General features: G+C 32.1%; 1 protein-coding gene across 1 annotated transcript in view; it reads left to right on the top strand.

Moving 5' to 3' along the window:
* Positions 1-17,039, top strand: part of LOC114329976 (titin) — a 100,660-nt gene extending 83,621 nt beyond the window's left edge. Inside the window, exon 2 of the mRNA XM_028279271.2 lies at positions 14,756-17,039. Within this exon, the coding sequence (XP_028135072.2) occupies positions 14,756-15,327 (572 nt within the window). The 3' untranslated portion in view covers positions 15,328-17,039. The remainder of the gene's footprint in view (positions 1-14,755) is intronic.
* Positions 17,040-17,958: the final 919 nt, after the last annotated feature.

Genomic DNA, 17,958 nt, shown 5'->3' on the forward strand with positions numbered 1-17,958 from the left:
ACGTCAAAATTCTTAGTAAATAATGTACCACTTATCCTTGTTTAACTTATTGCGGTTCCTATGGACAAGAGGCTTAAGGTTGCAGCATATTATCATGCAGGTAGCGATTCCAGCACGTAGCGTTTAGTTTCCGAAAAATATGATTTAGTCCATGTGGTGAGACCGCTCCCGTCTGAAAAAATTTCTGATTCGGTTTCTTTGTGGATTCCTATTCAAAAATGTCCCTTTTAAACAAATCTGAAGGGTGCCGGGCGGAATTTTTGGGCAGAAATTGTTTTAAACAATATTTTTAAACAAATACAAAAGATCACCTTTTTTGACCCGAAGAATATTTTTTTAGGGTTTTTGGGTCATCCTAAACAATAAAGGTATCTTGTGATTTTTCTCAAAAGTTGACAGTTTTCGATGTATAGGCGATTTAAAATCTGAAAAATGCAAAAATACGCATTTTCAAGGCTTAAAAACTCATATTTAAATTAGTATTTTTGAGGTTGCCAAGTACTTGCATTGTAGTTTAAAGATTCTGCAGACTGATCGGGTCTAACTTCAATTTACACCGTTGTTATTTAATTGTTAATTATGCGTGTCTATCCGATTTTTTGCCGGTGCTGCGCGCACTTTTTCCAAAAATCTCCTATTTTTCTCCGAAAAATATATTTTTTTAGATTTTTCGGGACATTCTAAATAAAATAGGTTTCTTGTCATTTTTCTCAGAAGTTAATAGTTTTAAAGTTATAAACGATTTAAAATCCGAAAATGCGCTTTAAATCGCTCATAACTTTAAAACTATTAACTTTTGAGAAAAATGACAACAAACCTATTTTATTTAGAATGTCCCGAAAAATCTAAAAAATATATTATTCGAAAAAAATAGGAGATTTTTGGAAAAAGTGTGCGCCGCACCGGCAAAAAAATCGGATGGACACGCATAATTAACAATTAAATAACAACGGTGTAAATTTAAGTTAGACCCGATCAGTCTGCAGAATCTTGAAAATGAATGTTTGAACTACAATTCAAGTACTTGGCAACCTCAAAAATACTAATTTAAATATGAGTTTTTAAGCCTTGAAAATGCGTATTTTCGCATTTTTCAGATTTTAAATTGCCTATAACTCGAAAACTATCAACTTTTGAGAAAATTCACAAGATACCTTTATTGTTTAGAATGACCCAAAAAACCTAAAAAAATATTCTTTGGGTCAAAAAAGGTGATCTTTTGTATTTGTTTAAAAATATTGTTTAAACAATTTCTGTCCAAAAATTCCGCTAGGCACCCTTCAGATTTGTTTAAAGGGGACATTTTTGAATAGGAATCCACAAAGAAACCGAATCAGAATTTTTTTCAGACGGGAGCGGTCTCACCACATGGACTAATTAAATGGTTTTAAATATGAACAATTGAACAATTCACACTGTCTGGAACGTATCGTATCAGACACCTTTCAGTAAAATAAGGTTTTTAGGAGACTACACTACGTGCTGGAAACGCCACGTGGTTGATAATATGCCGCGACCTTAAGAGAAAACAGTAGCGATCAACAGGTAGCGAAAACGCGTTCCAAGATTGCGGCTGTAATTTTGAATATTTTTTCGAGATATTTGGCACACGTATTCATAATATAATAAAGAATGGAGGTACAGAGCCCAATTTGAAAAATATATTAATATGTGGAAATTACTCTGTAATTAAATACAATATTAAAAAAACGAGCCTGTACCGCCATTAAGAAGAACAAAAAAATACACTTTCTTCAAATAAACTTTTTTATCCGATGCCTAGATTTTGTGTCATTTTGGAACTACTAATGAAAAATACACTTTCTTCAAATAAACTTTTTTATCCGATGCCTAGATTTTGTGTCATTTTGGAACTACTAAAATTTTTTATTTCATTAGTAGTTCAAATATCTCGAAAAAATATTCAAAATTACAGCCGCAATCTTGGAACGCGTTTTCGCTACCTGTTGATCGCTACTGTTTCACCTTAAGGCTACGGCTCCACGGGCTGGAAATTGACGCTAGCAGTAGCCGCAAAATGAACTTAAGGTTCCGCAGAACGGAATAGGAATAGCCGAACTGTACCGACTACAGGACTTGTGCGTAGTCGGTTCAGTTCGGCTATTCCTATTCCGTTCCGTGGAACCTTAAGTTCGTTTTACGGCTACGGCTAGCGTGAATTTCTCGCCCGTGGAGCCTTAGCCTAAGCCGCTTCTCCATAGAAACCGCAATAAGTTAAACAAGGATAACCGGTACATTATTTACTAATAATTTTGACGTTTATAATTTTCAGTGACATTGGCGCCTTTGTTATGTTTAAAAATGACTTCACATTATTTAAACTTAGTCTTCGTGGATACACTTCATTGTAATTTTTATTGTTCATTTTCAAACATAATTGTTAGAACGACTAACTGTTGCTGTTTTATTTACTTCCGGTAATTATTTATTTATAAGCTGAGACAAGTATTTTTTGTAACTTAAAAATTGTCATACTACATGAGTTTGTTTATGGTTCTGTCGAACGGAAGATTATTTGTTTATTTTCGACTTTACTGTTCTTTTTGTTTGTTTAAATTTATTTATGAACGTTCTATATTTATCGTTATATTAGTAATACTCGGTATTATATTCAATATGTTTAATGTTTGAGTACATCGATCTTCTCCACAGTGAAACAGGTAAAAAAATTCAATAAAATAACTTTATAAAATACGCCCACCGGGATAGTAGCCATTTCCTAAGCAAATAAATCATTACGTTTGTGCAAAGATCCGTTGGAACAACTATAAATAGTTTTCATCTTTTGGGGTATTATTGGTGCAAAATTGAAAAAGTCTGATGTATGTCGTCAAAGGGCATGATGGCTCTAATGTCTCTTCTCCTTAGTGTGCTGCTTGTGCCTCCATATTCGACTACGACTACAGTATAAATTTGTTACATTTGTTGCCTGTATACGCAGTAACTTTCATTTTGCGTTGGATATAATATTATGATGTTTATTTCCTGGGTTATGGATATTATTTGCGATTCCAATGGCCAACCTTCTCGCCGTCTGTTTCTTTTTTTTATTTTTTATTTTAATGTTTTATTTTTTTGTCTCTTCCTATTTTCAATCTTCTCTCTCACGTCATCTACATACTTTTCTCCCGTATATCTGATTTTAAATTGAGTCTGAGCTCGATTTTTTACATTAGAATTACATCTTACTATGCTCGTATTCATTATTCATTTTAAGCGTCAATATCGTCAACTCAACTGTTTACAAATTTATTCAGAACTAAAACAGTTTTGACACGATTTTAAAATCATTTTATTTTAAATTTTATAGTTTGTAGACGAGTGGCTTTTGTTGATAAAGATCGATGTCATACCCACAAGCTAAATTTGGAAAAGCTAACAAAATGTGGAAAACATTAAAAAATTTTATTAATGTTAAAAACTTTGATATTCCTAGCTGTATATGTTTTGATATAGATGCGGAGCATAATGTATTAAGAGAACGTTTGGAGATTGCAGAAAATTTTAACAAATATTTTGTCAGGAGTATAAAAAATATTGTCGAAAATATTGATTCAATAAATTCCTGGACCAATACCAATAATAATTTAAATTTAAATTTGAGTGAATTTAAACCACTGTCAATGTTAGACTTACGTAAAATAGTTTATAGTACGGACAACAAGTTCTCCATACATGAAATATTAAATTCAAGGAAGGTGAGGGAAATTTTTGAATCAATTGGTTACGTTATACTGAATTTTATAAACACTTCTCTAATGACAGGTAGATTTCCTACACTTTTGAAAGTGAGTACAATTGTTCCTATTCAGAAGATTTTGAATACAAATAAAGCTAGTGAATTTAGGCCCATTAACACATTACCCCCAATTGAAAAAATATTAGAGATAGCAGTTTATAACTACTAGAACACGTGGGAAAAAAATTCAATTTTAATAAATAATCAGTCCGGTTTTCGACAGAAACATTAATGTGAGTCAGCTTTACAATTGACTCTCTGTAAACTTAAAAACGATATTGATAAAAACCGATACGTAGTAGGTGTTTTTCTTGATTTTAAAAGAGCCTTTGAAACCATTGATCGCCAAATACTCCTAACAAAACTACAAAATTATGGGTTTGTAGGTAAAGTACACAAATCTAGATCTTCATCGGGATGATAGTTTTCCCTACATAAGTGATTATCTTAGTGATAGGAAGCAGATAGTACGTTTTGATGGGGCATTATCCTCTGAACATTATATCAATGTTGGGGTACCACAAGGCAGCGTATTGGGGCCTCTCTTATTTATATTGTATCTAAATGACATAGACCTATATGTAGAAAGTGAATTTATTAATCTTTTTGCGGATGATACTTTTGTAGCTTGTAGTGATACTAACCTTGAAGTATCGATTCAAAAAATGAATAATACATTTAAAAAAATGGCTAAATACTTGGCATCAAATAAATTAAAATTAAATATTTCCAAAACTAAAGCAATGATCTTTACAACAAAACACAAATATAGCCAATTAAATACCGATAACATTCTGCTACAAGTAAAAAATGAAAAGATTGGTATTGTAAGATGTGTTAAATATTTGGGGTTTCAAATTGATAGTTGTTTGAATTTTGATCATCATTTTGATTATATTGTCCGGAAAATAACGAAAAAACTATATTTTTTTAGCCGAATATCACAAAATATATTGACTCAAGCTAAAATTACAGTTTTTAATTCAATTATTCAGTCACATTTTGAGTACTGCGCAACTATATTGTATATGTTTAATTTAAATAAACTCAATCAACTACAAAAACTACAAAATCGTGGCATGAGAATTATATTGAAAACAAATCGACTTACACCTGTATCATATATGCTACAGGTTTTAAGTTGGTTCACAATTGAAGAGAAACTGTATTATTATACAATGATTTTGGTTTATAAAATACTTAAAATAATGTAGCTCCAGATTACTTTAAGCAGTTCATAGTGTACAATAAAAATGTGCATGATTATTCTACAAGAAATATGGGGAATATTTACATAGCAAAAACAAATTATAGAATGACGATAAACTCATTAGTATTCAGGGGTTTTAATGAGTTTAACGCTCTACCGGGTGAATTAAAAAATACGATGTCACTAAAATCTTTTAATACCAAACTTAAGCTGTATATTAGAAACAAGTGATGTAATACTTTATTACGTTAATTTTATGGGTGGGTATTGTATGGTATTATATGTTGTAAAATTTATTTAAAGTTTGTTTCAATTTCATTTGATGTTGCTTAGTTATAGAAAACAAACGTTTTCAGTGTTTTATTGTTAGATTGCTTAGTTATATTCGATTTTGTAAATTATTTGTAATATCTATTCTCTACATTGATTGTATATTAGGGTAACCTATTTAAATGAATAAATATCTATCTATCTATCTAAAAATATTAACAATTCAGTAATATGCAGACATAAAATTTCATTCACTTACATAAAATATTAATAACGCGATATAAGTATTCACTTCAGTCGAAAAGTGCACGCTCTTTTTTTAACTGATTTATGCTAATTAAAATCAAAATGGAATTGCGCATTTTATTTTGAAACTACTTGACTTAAGATTTCATCTCATATTTTTTATTTTTTTTTTTAATTCGATGTCCAACCTATTCAAAAATAGCCTTAAAACAAAATTGGCTTTTTTCGACATTTTGAATTACCTGTATTTTACACGTAAAGTATGTATTTTGCCAAAAAAATACACTAACTTTCGTCGTAAAATAACTCAAATTATTAAAAGTCATTTCGAACCGAAAAAAAATTTATAATTAGTTTAAAAATTGTTATAAATAATAAATTGCTATAATTAAATCAAATAACCCGCCCACAAGCTATAAAATTCAAATATAATAATTTAAATACTTATTAATAAAATCATATACATATTCATAAATAATTATTATTATTTAAAATTATTTTAATTTATTAGTTCTGAATAAATTTGAAATACATCTGGCAACGTCGACATCTATATTAAGCCATCCCTCGCATCCGCCATCGCCATCGCCATCTTAGTTTGAAGGTAGGCAACAAGTGTGCGGTTAAGCTCGGATTTTTTACTTGTTTTGATTTGATATCTAACCATAAAAATATTTACAATTATCCCTTACTTTTTTTAATAAATTGTTCAGAATGATTTATTCATAGTAAGTTGATGTTGTCCTCGAACAAACATCCGTAATGCCCGATTCAGAAGTAAGTACACCAGAAAATATCCAAGAAAGTACAAGTGTTTCCAATGTAAACACTTGTCCAATAATCAAATCAGAACCTAACTTAATCAAATCAGAACCTAATTTAATCAAATCAGAACCTGATTTTAATGTGGATCTACAGAGACGATCCAGAGGTAGACCAAGAAGTTGTAAAAAAGATATTGAGGTTAAGCAGTATAAGGCGCAAAGGGAAGGAAGACATATAAAATTTCAGCCAGTTGTTATTACAGTAAATGACCAAAAACTCTTTTCTATTCCTGAATATCCTGATGTTAAAATTAAAGTTGTTAAAGGTGGTAAGTATTTAACTGATGCAAGGTCGACCTTATAGATCCCCATTAATTGTGTGAATTTGGTTGGATATCCTTTTCTTCACATTCTACAGAACATTTAATGCTTTTCTTCTAAAAGTTTTATCTGGTAAACCTAATACACAGTTAGAAGTTAGAGACAGAATTTTGATAAATTTCAGTAAAGCAAATACAGTGAAACTTGATAATTTGAATCTCAGGGGACCGTTAAAAAAATTCGAATTAAAAAATAAATCTACAAAAACAAGGATTACCTACAAAAACATCTGCAAATGATAAATATCTGTAGTTGATCAGTAAAAAACAGTAGGTTGATCATTTTTATCGCTTGGAGAGGTTTTTGTTCCTATTCTTGCCTGAGTTTTGTCAACCTAAAAAAATTGGCTAACAAAATTCGGCCAAAAATACCAATTGAAACATTTTCAAGCTATAAACAAGACCGACTTTATTTTTTTCCAAAGAGATCCGAAATTTTTAGCTGCTTTTTAGAATTTAGCTTCTCAGTAATGACAAGAGATTCTAAGATATTCAGAAAAGGTAGCAGAAAAGTTCGAATTATCCAAAATATAATTCGAATTATTCATGACTTTTTACCATTACTTATATAGGAAATGCTAGGGACCAGAATAAAAATTCGAATTAAAGAAGATTTCGAATTATGGAAGTTCGAATTAAGCAGGTTCCACTGTATATTGATTACAGTAGAACCCCGATTATCCGTGTGCGGATTATCCGTGCTATGATTTTCTATTACTTAAATTGCATTTTTGAGGTTTCATCAAAATAGCGTCACTGTAAATCACTCGACGGAAACTCTATACATGGAGAGGGAGACTCATAATGAAACATTTATTTTTTCTGTTGTCTTTTTATGGTAGGGCTATATGTATGGATATACGTACATATGTATTACAATAAGAAATAAATGTTCGGATTATCCGTGCCAACGTCCGGTCCCGAGGAGCACGGATAATCGGGGTTCTACTGTATTTATTTCGTAAAAGAAAATGTCACAATCTACATCATGTAAATAGTACAATGACAAAATTGTTCATAGTACTTAATACAGTAGACTCCCTCTATAGCAAGAACTGAAATGGCAGACTAATTACCTCGTTATGAGCCGATTTCGTTATATTACCACAGCTATTTCTCAGTTAAAATTATTTTTTTATTATTAGTTGGTTTGATTTAGAGCATGAGACATGCTCAAATAAAACACTAGATTCTAGATAACTACAGAGAATGTAATGTCAACATAAATTTAAGTCCCTTTTTACATACAAATATTAATTTTGATTTCAACAGTTTATAAGAACAAAAGTAAGTAATTTATTTAACAAAAAAAATTAACCAGAACCAGCGGTTTCCTTCACCTAAATATAAAAACTTGTTATTTTAGTCCCCTTTTTAGACCCGTTTAACCAATCTAAATTGTACATTGTTTCTTCTTGTTTTCTCCCATAAAATAAAATAAAATCTGTTACTGTCCTTATTTCCTTCAATAACAAATCATTTGCCTGGATAAACACACTGAAATCTTCCTTAAATTTGTCAAATGGTTAAATGTCAAATATGAACTGCTAAATAAATGTAAATGTACTTCTATTACAGCTTCTTCAAAGCCCCAGGATCGATAAACACATACAATTATTGTACTACCGGAACACCCTAGCAAAAGAGTCCATTAAACAACTCTCAGCCTAGCCATTAACAAACATCATATTTTAGTCTTTTGAGGTTTTCCAAAAAAAAAATCTTCACATGCCCCAAATTTCCAGCACACCAACGGAGACCTCAATAAAAGAATTCCCAGCACGTCCCACCAAAGGATTGAAAAAATACCATTTCAATTTAAAAAACTGGGAATCCAAATCGCCGATCAGGCTTCAAGTGCTTTCTCAAAAATCTTTTTTGAAAAAGAATGAACGTTGCTGTTTTGCAACCAAGGTGTTCAAAAACAAAAAAAATACTACAACAAAAATCTTATCTCACTAACTCATACAAAAAGCATATACATACAAACTATACATCCTCCAATAAAAAAAATAATCAGTAACTAAATAACCAAAATTCAACAAACGTTACTACCAAATTTTCAACCGTAAATGTAGTTTTCTAAGACATTTACTTCCTATAGTGAAGCCATTCCGAGCAATATAAGATGCTAAATATTGTGCGAATGGCGCTTTTGACAAAGAGTTGATAGTTTAAAGGGACAAAGTTGACAGGCTGTGGAGTTTATTACATAACTGGCTTCCATAAGCACACAGATTTTAGGCATTCCTGTATACAGGCAGCTGGGATATTTATTTATACGTGAAGAACAGGTGAAGAAACATGTTCTTCAATCTTATTTTCCCTGGTTATAATGAAATATGCCTCGTTATACAGGTGTTTAGTTCAATAGGAATTTCATGAGACCCCTAATGTGCCTCATTATAAATGAAACCTAGTAATACCTGTGTTCGTTATAGAGTATACTGTACAATGTCAATTCTTCTTCTTAAAGCGCTGTGCATTTCTGCATAGGCATCCACATACATTGTCTTGTAAGGTGAGATGTTATAGCCAGGATTAAACTATTCTGTTTTTAGCAGCATTGTGAAGCATTTTATAGCTGTGGATACCTGTAAATTGGTGAATGTTAAGCAGCCATGATATTGTAGACCTCTCTTACCCTCTATCTTTTCTTCAAATACCAGTTGTTGAAAAGTGTATCATTCTCCTCAAAATATGTGCACTGAGTATGCAATCTTTTTTACTTTTACATAATCAAAAAGTTCCCTATCCTGAAAAAGCCTGCTGTTCTTAATACTTCCTCATTTATGACTTTGTCCATCCCTAATATTTCAATCATTCAGCACAGGCACCTCATTTAAAAAAATTCAAGTTTGTTAATGGAACTGGTATGGTCCATGCTTAAATTCAGTACAAGAGAACAGGCCAAACTTAACACTTTAGCATGTTGTATCTAAGGTTGAAATCCAACTTGCTATTAGTCAGAAATTTACGAAGCCTCAAAAAATCATGTTTGGTGTGTTCTATGCTGCTCTTTGTTTCAGTCTCAGGGTCCCAACTCTTGTTTAGCAGACAAGCCAAGTATTTAAACTTCCTGACTTGTTCGATTTCTTCTCCAGCTACATTTATCTTTGCATTTGGGTAATTATTTCTACCTATAATCATTGTTTTTGTCTTCTTGATATTCATTTTCAAACATATGTTAATTATTGTATAAGAATAAAAAAAAGAGAAACATACAGATAAAATAGATGTGAAATATATTTTATTTCACCATTTCTGTGTATTATATTGCTTATATTTGAGTACTTCAGAACAACGTGTCTTTTTTAAGAACGCCAAATTATTTTCATTTCTTTTTCTGTTACTCCACATTTGAACAGAATATGAAGAGTTGTTCTAGTTGTAGGGATATATTTTTCAAGTTGTAGCAACAATAAGTAAATTTGAATATAAAGCCACACTGGCTCAGCTTAGGATCTAATTGAGTACAAATTATAAAATTACTTGAATTTTTTTTTTAATTCGTTACAGTTTCTATCTGGAAGTCAGGTATTTGATATCTACATTTTGTGTATATTTAACAGTTTCCTTAATGTTGCCCATATGAACATAGATAACAATACAGTAAAACCTAGATATAATGGACTAATTGGGGGACGGGGTCCATTAAAGCTGAAAGTCCGGTATACAAAAATAGGTTTAAAATAAATCAAATCACTTTTTATTGGAAATATTTACAGCGAAGTCGTGAAGTGAAGTATCGTTGCGCTTTCTTTCGGTAATCCTGCAAGTTTTGTTTGCACTTTTGAAGTTTGCTGTTTTTTTTTTATATTTAACTCTGTAAAATTACGAAAATTAATATAATACAGTTGAACTTCGTTACCTGACGAATAATAAGTATGAAATGAGGATGGAAGTGAAGATAGCGAAGAAGACAAAACAACACTGTCAAAAATGAAGTGATCAGAGGTAAGATCGCAAAAACATTTATAGACTATAATTAATAATTATAATCAATAAAAATGTTATTAGATCATCTAGATGCGATCTAACTGAATTTTTGTCAGTGTTGTTTTCTCTTCTTCCTTCGCTGTCTTCATTTCCATTCCCATTTTTTAGGTTCATAACTCCATCTGCTATTTTATTTTCAGACATGATGTTATACCCAGGGTCACCTTCATCTACTTCTAGCCGTTGTAAATGATCTTCCTCGGCTACTTCTTCTTCAGCATTATTATGTATTGTCCTACAGAAATCAGGAACTTCCATCCCTTCTAAAGTTATGTCTGCATCATGACCATAATTTTTTCACCGATATTTTTGTCCGTTATACCTATACCCGAAGTCCGTTAAATAGAGGTCCATTGTATCGAGGTTTTACTGTACTTATTACAGATTAATTCAGATTTTCCATGAATTTATGTAAGGAGTATGCCTTCTGTATAGTTTTTGTATTGTATTACTATTCATGTTTGACAAAACTTGAAAATCCAAGTTACCCATTTCCTAATATATGGACCTCGGAGGTAAACTACACTATGTCTACCAACTGTGTTTAGCGTGTGTTTGCAACAAAGTTTAGAGCACTTAGGATGTTAATAAAAATCTGATATATTGCATAATTTGTTGAAAGACAACATGACTATATTTTAATGATAGTATATAACCACTTTGTATAATCCAACTAATAAAATAAGTGGATTAAAGAAACTTTTCAAAAAATCACCATGTCGACATAGTGTAGTATACCTCCGAGGTACAGATATATCAACGGTTAAATACCTAAACCTCATAAGTCAAAATCTACAACTTTTCAGGAGAGCAAAAAACGCTGCTTAGTACATGTTTTTACTTTCTCTTCTTTCCTTTCTCTTGAAAAGTATGTTTTGGCAGGTTTTTTAAGTAATAATTAAATAAATACTGAGAAAGAAAAATATGTACTTTAACACATTTGCAGACACGCTTCACATACATGTAGACACATCTTCTCTGTGGAGTAAGTGTCTTCATATCGCCTGGTGAGAACAATAGTTGCGAATCTTCAAAATGAACGTTATACGAACGAGATAATCTTATTTGAAGTTTTAATGAAACTGCTGAATAGTATAACTGACTAATTGATAATAATTTTGCAGAATTTTTCTAATAATCTGCTTCTAACTATTTAAACCAATTAATAGAAGTAATTTTATTTGAAGAAAAGATGAACATTGTATTTTTTTGATTTTTTTTTCTGTGTTACGTCATTATTGCATTATTGAGGATATTTAATTGGATGTTTCGCCACTATACTGTACTACTACTACACTACAACAGTTTAGTTTTTGTTTCACATAACTTAAAAAATTACTTTTAACAATAAATGAAACGCATCAAATAAAACATTTATTGTACAAACCAAACAGTTATTCACAAAATGAAACTAAAGTAGAGTTAAAGGACATAGAAAAATAACAAAATTAGATCTTAAGTAGGTAATAATTACTAAATCATCTCTGTTAGTAAGAAAACGATAAACATGATAAAAAATGAAAAGTAAGCAGTAGAACTAGTAAACTTGAATTCATTATTTCACTTCATCATCCAGCCTTCTGCATCCAAAGTTGAACATAGGCCTCCAATAATTTCTTCCAGTTTTGTCGATTTTGGGCTTCCTGTAACCAATTCCCAGCAATCCTTTTGACGTCATCTATCCATCATGTAGGTGGTCTACCTCTAGTTCTTCTGTCTTCTCTTGGTCTCCACACTGTAATTTTTTTCCTTCATTCTGGCTACATGGCCTGCCCAATTCCACTTCAGCCATACTACTTGCTCTATGACATCTGTGACGCCTGTCCTTCTGATTTCTTCGTTTCTGACCCTGTCTCTGAGAGTCAGTGTAAGTAGTGACCTTTCCATTCTTCTTTGGGTCACTCTAAGTTTAGTTGCTGTGGCCTGGGTTAATGATAATGTTTCAGCGCCATAAGTCATGACTGGAAGCACACATTGGTTGAAAGTCTTCTTTTTCAAATAATTTGGCAAGTTGCTCTTGAAGATGTCTGATAGAGCTCCATATGCGGCCCATGCTAGGGTGATCCTTCTTTGTAATTCGGCAGTTTGATTGTCCCTGGCAATTTGGATTTCATGTCCTAAGTATTTATATTTATGGACCAATGCTATTTCGTTGACGTCGACTTTTGGATTTTCGGTTGGTACCAGGTTTGTCATGTAATGTGTCTTTCCAAAATTTATGTTTAAACCAACGTTCTTACAGGCGGCATCTAACTCAGTAAGCATAGTTCTAATCTCTTCTAAGTTGTCTGTTATAAGAACTATGTCGTCTGCGAATTGTAGGTGAGAGAGCCTTTCGCTGTCGACATTTATTCCTTTGGCGTCCCCCTCCAATTGTTTGAAAGCATGTTCAAGTACTGCCGTAAAGAGTTTGGGAGATTACGTGTCTCCCTGTCTAATTCCTCTTTTGATTTTTATAGATTTGGTATCTTTGTGTAATCGGATAGACATGGTTGCATTGTTGTATATGTTCGCTATCAGTTTGGAGTACCTATAATCTATACGACTTTCCTCCAACGTTCTCATTATGCTGTTAATTTCTATCGTATCAAATGCTTTGCGAAAGTATACGAAAGCCAGGACCAATGGTCAGTTGTATTCAATAGATTTTTCTATAATTCCTTTTATGCAGTGTAGGTGGTCGTTAGTGCCAAAGTTTTTCCTAAAACCTGCCTGTTCTCTAGGCTGGTAAAAATCTAATTTTGTTTCCAGTCTATTTGTTATTATTCTTGTGAATAACTTGTGGATGTGGTCTATTAGGCTTATGGGCCGGTAATTCTCGAGGTCTGTTGGATCGCCCTTTTTGTGTAATAAGATGGTAAGCGCACTTTTCCATCTTGTAGGTGTTTCACTTTGGTGCAGACATAAGTTGAACAGTTCCTTTATGTTGTTTAAAAGTCTGTCTCCTCCAATCTTTAGGGCTTCTATAACGATATTGTCTTCTCCCGGAGCTTTTTTTCTTTTCAGTTTCCTCAATGCGTTCCTGATTTCATCTGTTGATATATCAGGCATCAATTCCGATCCTTGGTTGACTAATCTTTTTCACTTAGTGTTTTTTCAATTATTTCACTTAGGTTTCATATTTCAGACTACTAAAGAACTGATTGTGGGCAGAAATAGCAATAAATACTAAAATCAAAATAAACCACCCACACATAAATAAAAGTTCGACTTAGGCCGCATCTACATTGAATCCGTATTTCTACGATCCGATCCGACGTCGGTTTGAAAACAAAACTCATGGTGTTAAATGGCTGCACCTACATTGGATCCGTAAATCGCTCGATACCGGGCGATTGATAGGAGAAGCTACAGCAGAGAAGCAGTTCAATGTCAGTCGATATCGGATCGGATCGGAGAAAAACGGATCCAATGTAGGCGCGGCAATTTAATACTATGGGTTTATTTTTTAATCCGACGTCGGATCGGAGAAGTACGGATCCAATGTAGGTGCGGCCTTACCTACAACGTAAATAGGTGAAATTACAGATTCATCAATTTTTTATTAAAATTTAAATCAGATTTAACACTCAGAATTCAGAACATGAATGACAAAAATGCTCATTCGCCACTATTTCACCACTATTTTTAAAGATAATAGTTCAAATACGTGCAATCATGGCATAATTACAGATTCGTCACTGTTGATATTAAGTTTTGTGGTATTCCCAAAGAAGACAATGTAAGAACTGACGTTCGTCGATCGTCGTTAATGCATCACAATATGTGCCAAATTGACAATACCCTAAAGACATGTAGGCGCCCTCTAGTAATAAGGAAATGAAATAATTATTGTTCGCCGATATTGCACATAAAAGAGGGCATATTTAGATGTCGGTTGATGGACTGAACTCAAAAACCTTGATTTTCGACTTTCGTGTTTCGCCACTATTGTTCTCACTAGGCGATATGTAGTCGTGTCCGTTAAGGGGTTAAGCAGTGAAATTTTTTCGCATTCCTGAAAAATTGTAGATTTTGACATGTGAGGTTTTGATATTTAGGCATTGATATATTTATTGGCACTGTTGGCAGTAGAAACTGTTTTGCTTCATTTTTACTGTGTTTCTTAATATTAATTTGTTTTTAGGTAAACACCCATACATGTGCCCAAAATGTGACCTAGGCTTTTGGACTAAGAGTGCTTATGAGGCTCATCAACCAGTTCATATCCTCAAAAAAGCAAAACAACCTGTAAAGAAGTTCCGTTGTGATGTATGTGCAAAAGAGTTCAGCAAACTATGTGATGTGGAGCGCCATACTCGTGTTCATACTGGAGAAAAGCCCTGCATTTGCAATATCTGCAATAAACGCTTTCAGCAAGCACACAATCTCAGTAAGCATCTGTTGACCCATTTACACATAAAACCGTTCTATTGTGAAATTTGTAACAAACAATTTGGAAGAAACGATGTACTGAGAAGACATTTGTTGACACATTCAGTTGATAAACCTGTGAAATGTTCCGTTTGTCATAGAGGTTTTATCAGGCATTCACAGTTACTACAACATATGAGAAGAAAACATAAACGCCGTCCAGTAGAAGATGTTGGTGAATCCAACGCTGACCCAAATGAGAGTGAGTCTAGTGAAACAAAGGATGATGGTTTTGATAATCAACCTAGTACTTCCAAGTCCGAGAATGAAAGTCATGACAAATGAGTGTAATGGTAGTAAATGATCTCTTATTATAGTTTTAAGTGAAGAATGTTGGATATTACTGGTGCTGAAGATGACTTGAAGTTGTTTTTTTGGGACGTTCTTTGAGTAACCAAAATAGTTTCCTTTGTGGTGCTAGACTTTTTTATTGACTGATTAGGGATTAATGTCAAAACATGGTGTAAGGACGAATAATCCCTGGACAAAAAATTGCCACAAATAGTCTCCGGAAAAATTCCCACAAAAAATGCTGGTCAAATAATCCCCACGAATTTTTTTGGACAAAAATCCCCACAAAAAATTTCAGACAAAAAATCCCCAAGACATATTTGCTGCTGAAAAGTTTTCCCGTGAACGTAATCAACAAAAATGTTTTTCAGCCTCAGTGCATGAGAGTGTAGCAATTGCCATGAAACCGTCTTTCGGCACGAAAATAATGATTAATAATAACTGAGATTAAGCATGAATTTTAATTTTGATTACTAAATTTCGAATTCCAATTTTCTTTTCCAACTGGTTTTCCCCACTACGGATTCATACCAAAAACTTCAAATTTTACATGACATAAGAGTGAGTTTTTTCAAAAATTGTGGAAAATATGGAAAATGAGCTAAGGCTGTGGGAATCATGTTGTAATTATTCACTTAAATCTTTTTCTCACTCCTGCTTTGAATAACTCTGTTCAAAACATTCTATTCGTGATGATAACTGCTGGTCCTGAAAATGATAATTTTGATTGCAATGCAAAAACCTGTTACTTTTTTGTAAATTTTCAATAATATTCAGTAGACAGTTTCAATTCAATGCAAGCAAACCTGTGTCAAAAACCTGTGGTCTGTGTTTTCGTAACAAAGCTAAACTTTCTTAATAGCGCAAAAAATTTTCATGGACTGGTTATGTAAAATTTGAAGTTTTCGGCATGAATCCATACTGGGGAAAATCAGTTAGAATAGGAAATTGGAATTCGAAATTTATTAATTGAAATTACCATTCACGCTTTATTTTGTGTCTCAAAAGCGGTTCCATGGTGATTGCCATACACTCGTGCATTGATGCTGAAAAACAAAATCTCCAAAATTTTTTGGAGATTTTTTGGTGTGGATATCTTGTCCGAAAAAATGTGGGGATAATTTGACCAGAATTTTTTGTGATGATTTTTTGTCCAGGAACAATGTGTGGGAATTTTTTGTCCAGGGATTATTTTTTGTCCTAGGTTCCAAAATATACATTTCTTATAAATTTCAGTACTTACAGAATGTTATTTTTAGATTGTATTATATAAATTATACAAATCTACACCACTCTTTATACATATACATATTGTATCTGCATATAAGTATGCAATTGATTATAATATTGTTTTAAATTATTACTGATTGAGTTATTTACCATCAGTAAATAATATGTTATACTATTGAGGATTCTTTTTTTTATTATTTAAACGTTAAATATATTGGGTAAAAATGTGCCTTAGATTTAGAGATGTGTAAGTGATTGTGTGGCTAAACACAATTGTTTAACGAAATATCAATGTACAAAACCAATTGTGTTTGGATATGCAATTGGGAGTTTAATTTTGATTTTAAATATTGTACTTTATACAATTATATTTACAAGTTTAGTTTGGAGATTATGTAACTCTATTCTTATAAACATCAGTGTTTCGTTTTTAATAGAGCTTCTATGTTTGTGATTTTAATAAACTTTTTTGTGAAGTTGTCTCTTATTCCTTAGGTTGTAACGTTACCCCGAATATTGAAAGAACTGTTACTGTCTACTATATTAATTTTATAGTATTAATGACAGATAATTTTAAAATAATGAAATCATGAATGACTTTGAGGTAAATTTATATTTTCCTGTCTTCATTTTTAGACTGTTTGAGTTTTCTTGTATGACAAGAAGGTTTACTTCTATAAGCAGTATGAACCACTAGTATGAGGTCTGTGCCTTTAACAAAATATAATTAAACTAACAACTACGATGCGAAAAAGTTACTTGGTAGTGAGTAATTTATCAAATTTTTCCTATGCTTTGTTTTTAAACCAGGAGGACTAAACTAAAAAGACAGATTCACACCCAAGAAAGTCACTAGAAAAATTACCAAATAAATCTTTTTTTTTTTTTTGGTTGATCAAGTCTGACTTCGATGGTAATCCATAAATATTATACTAATAAATCGCTAAAGAGTTCTGAAAACAACTGCTTTTTATGTAAAAGCAGTCTACAAATTAAAGGAATAACGCAGAAAACACAAAAAATCGCCGATATAACTTAATTAACCTATGAAATGTCAAAATTTCATAACAGTGGAGTAAACTTGCCCGAGGTTGGACCAATTACAAACAAGCATTACGGCGCGGTAAATTTGAATTACTCCTGGTTTAAAAACAGAGCATAGCTTTTTGTAACTACATAGTTCTATTATTTACAGTCCCTGGCCATATTATTATGACCACCTATTAATTTTTACAAAAATCAACTATTCCAATAAGTACGTTTTGTTTAAAATATTATTTTTAAATTTAGTTTTGTTATGCAATGTTAATGTTATGCATTAACTATAAAATCGCCTTTTGGCAACGATACCGGGACAACTCAAAAAAACGTGTTTCGAGAAAATCGAGTTGGAAG

The sequence above is a fragment of the Diabrotica virgifera genome, chromosome 3 (genome assembly GCF_917563875.1).
Source record: "Diabrotica virgifera virgifera chromosome 3, PGI_DIABVI_V3a".
Taxonomy (NCBI): Eukaryota; Metazoa; Arthropoda; class Insecta; order Coleoptera; family Chrysomelidae; genus Diabrotica; species Diabrotica virgifera.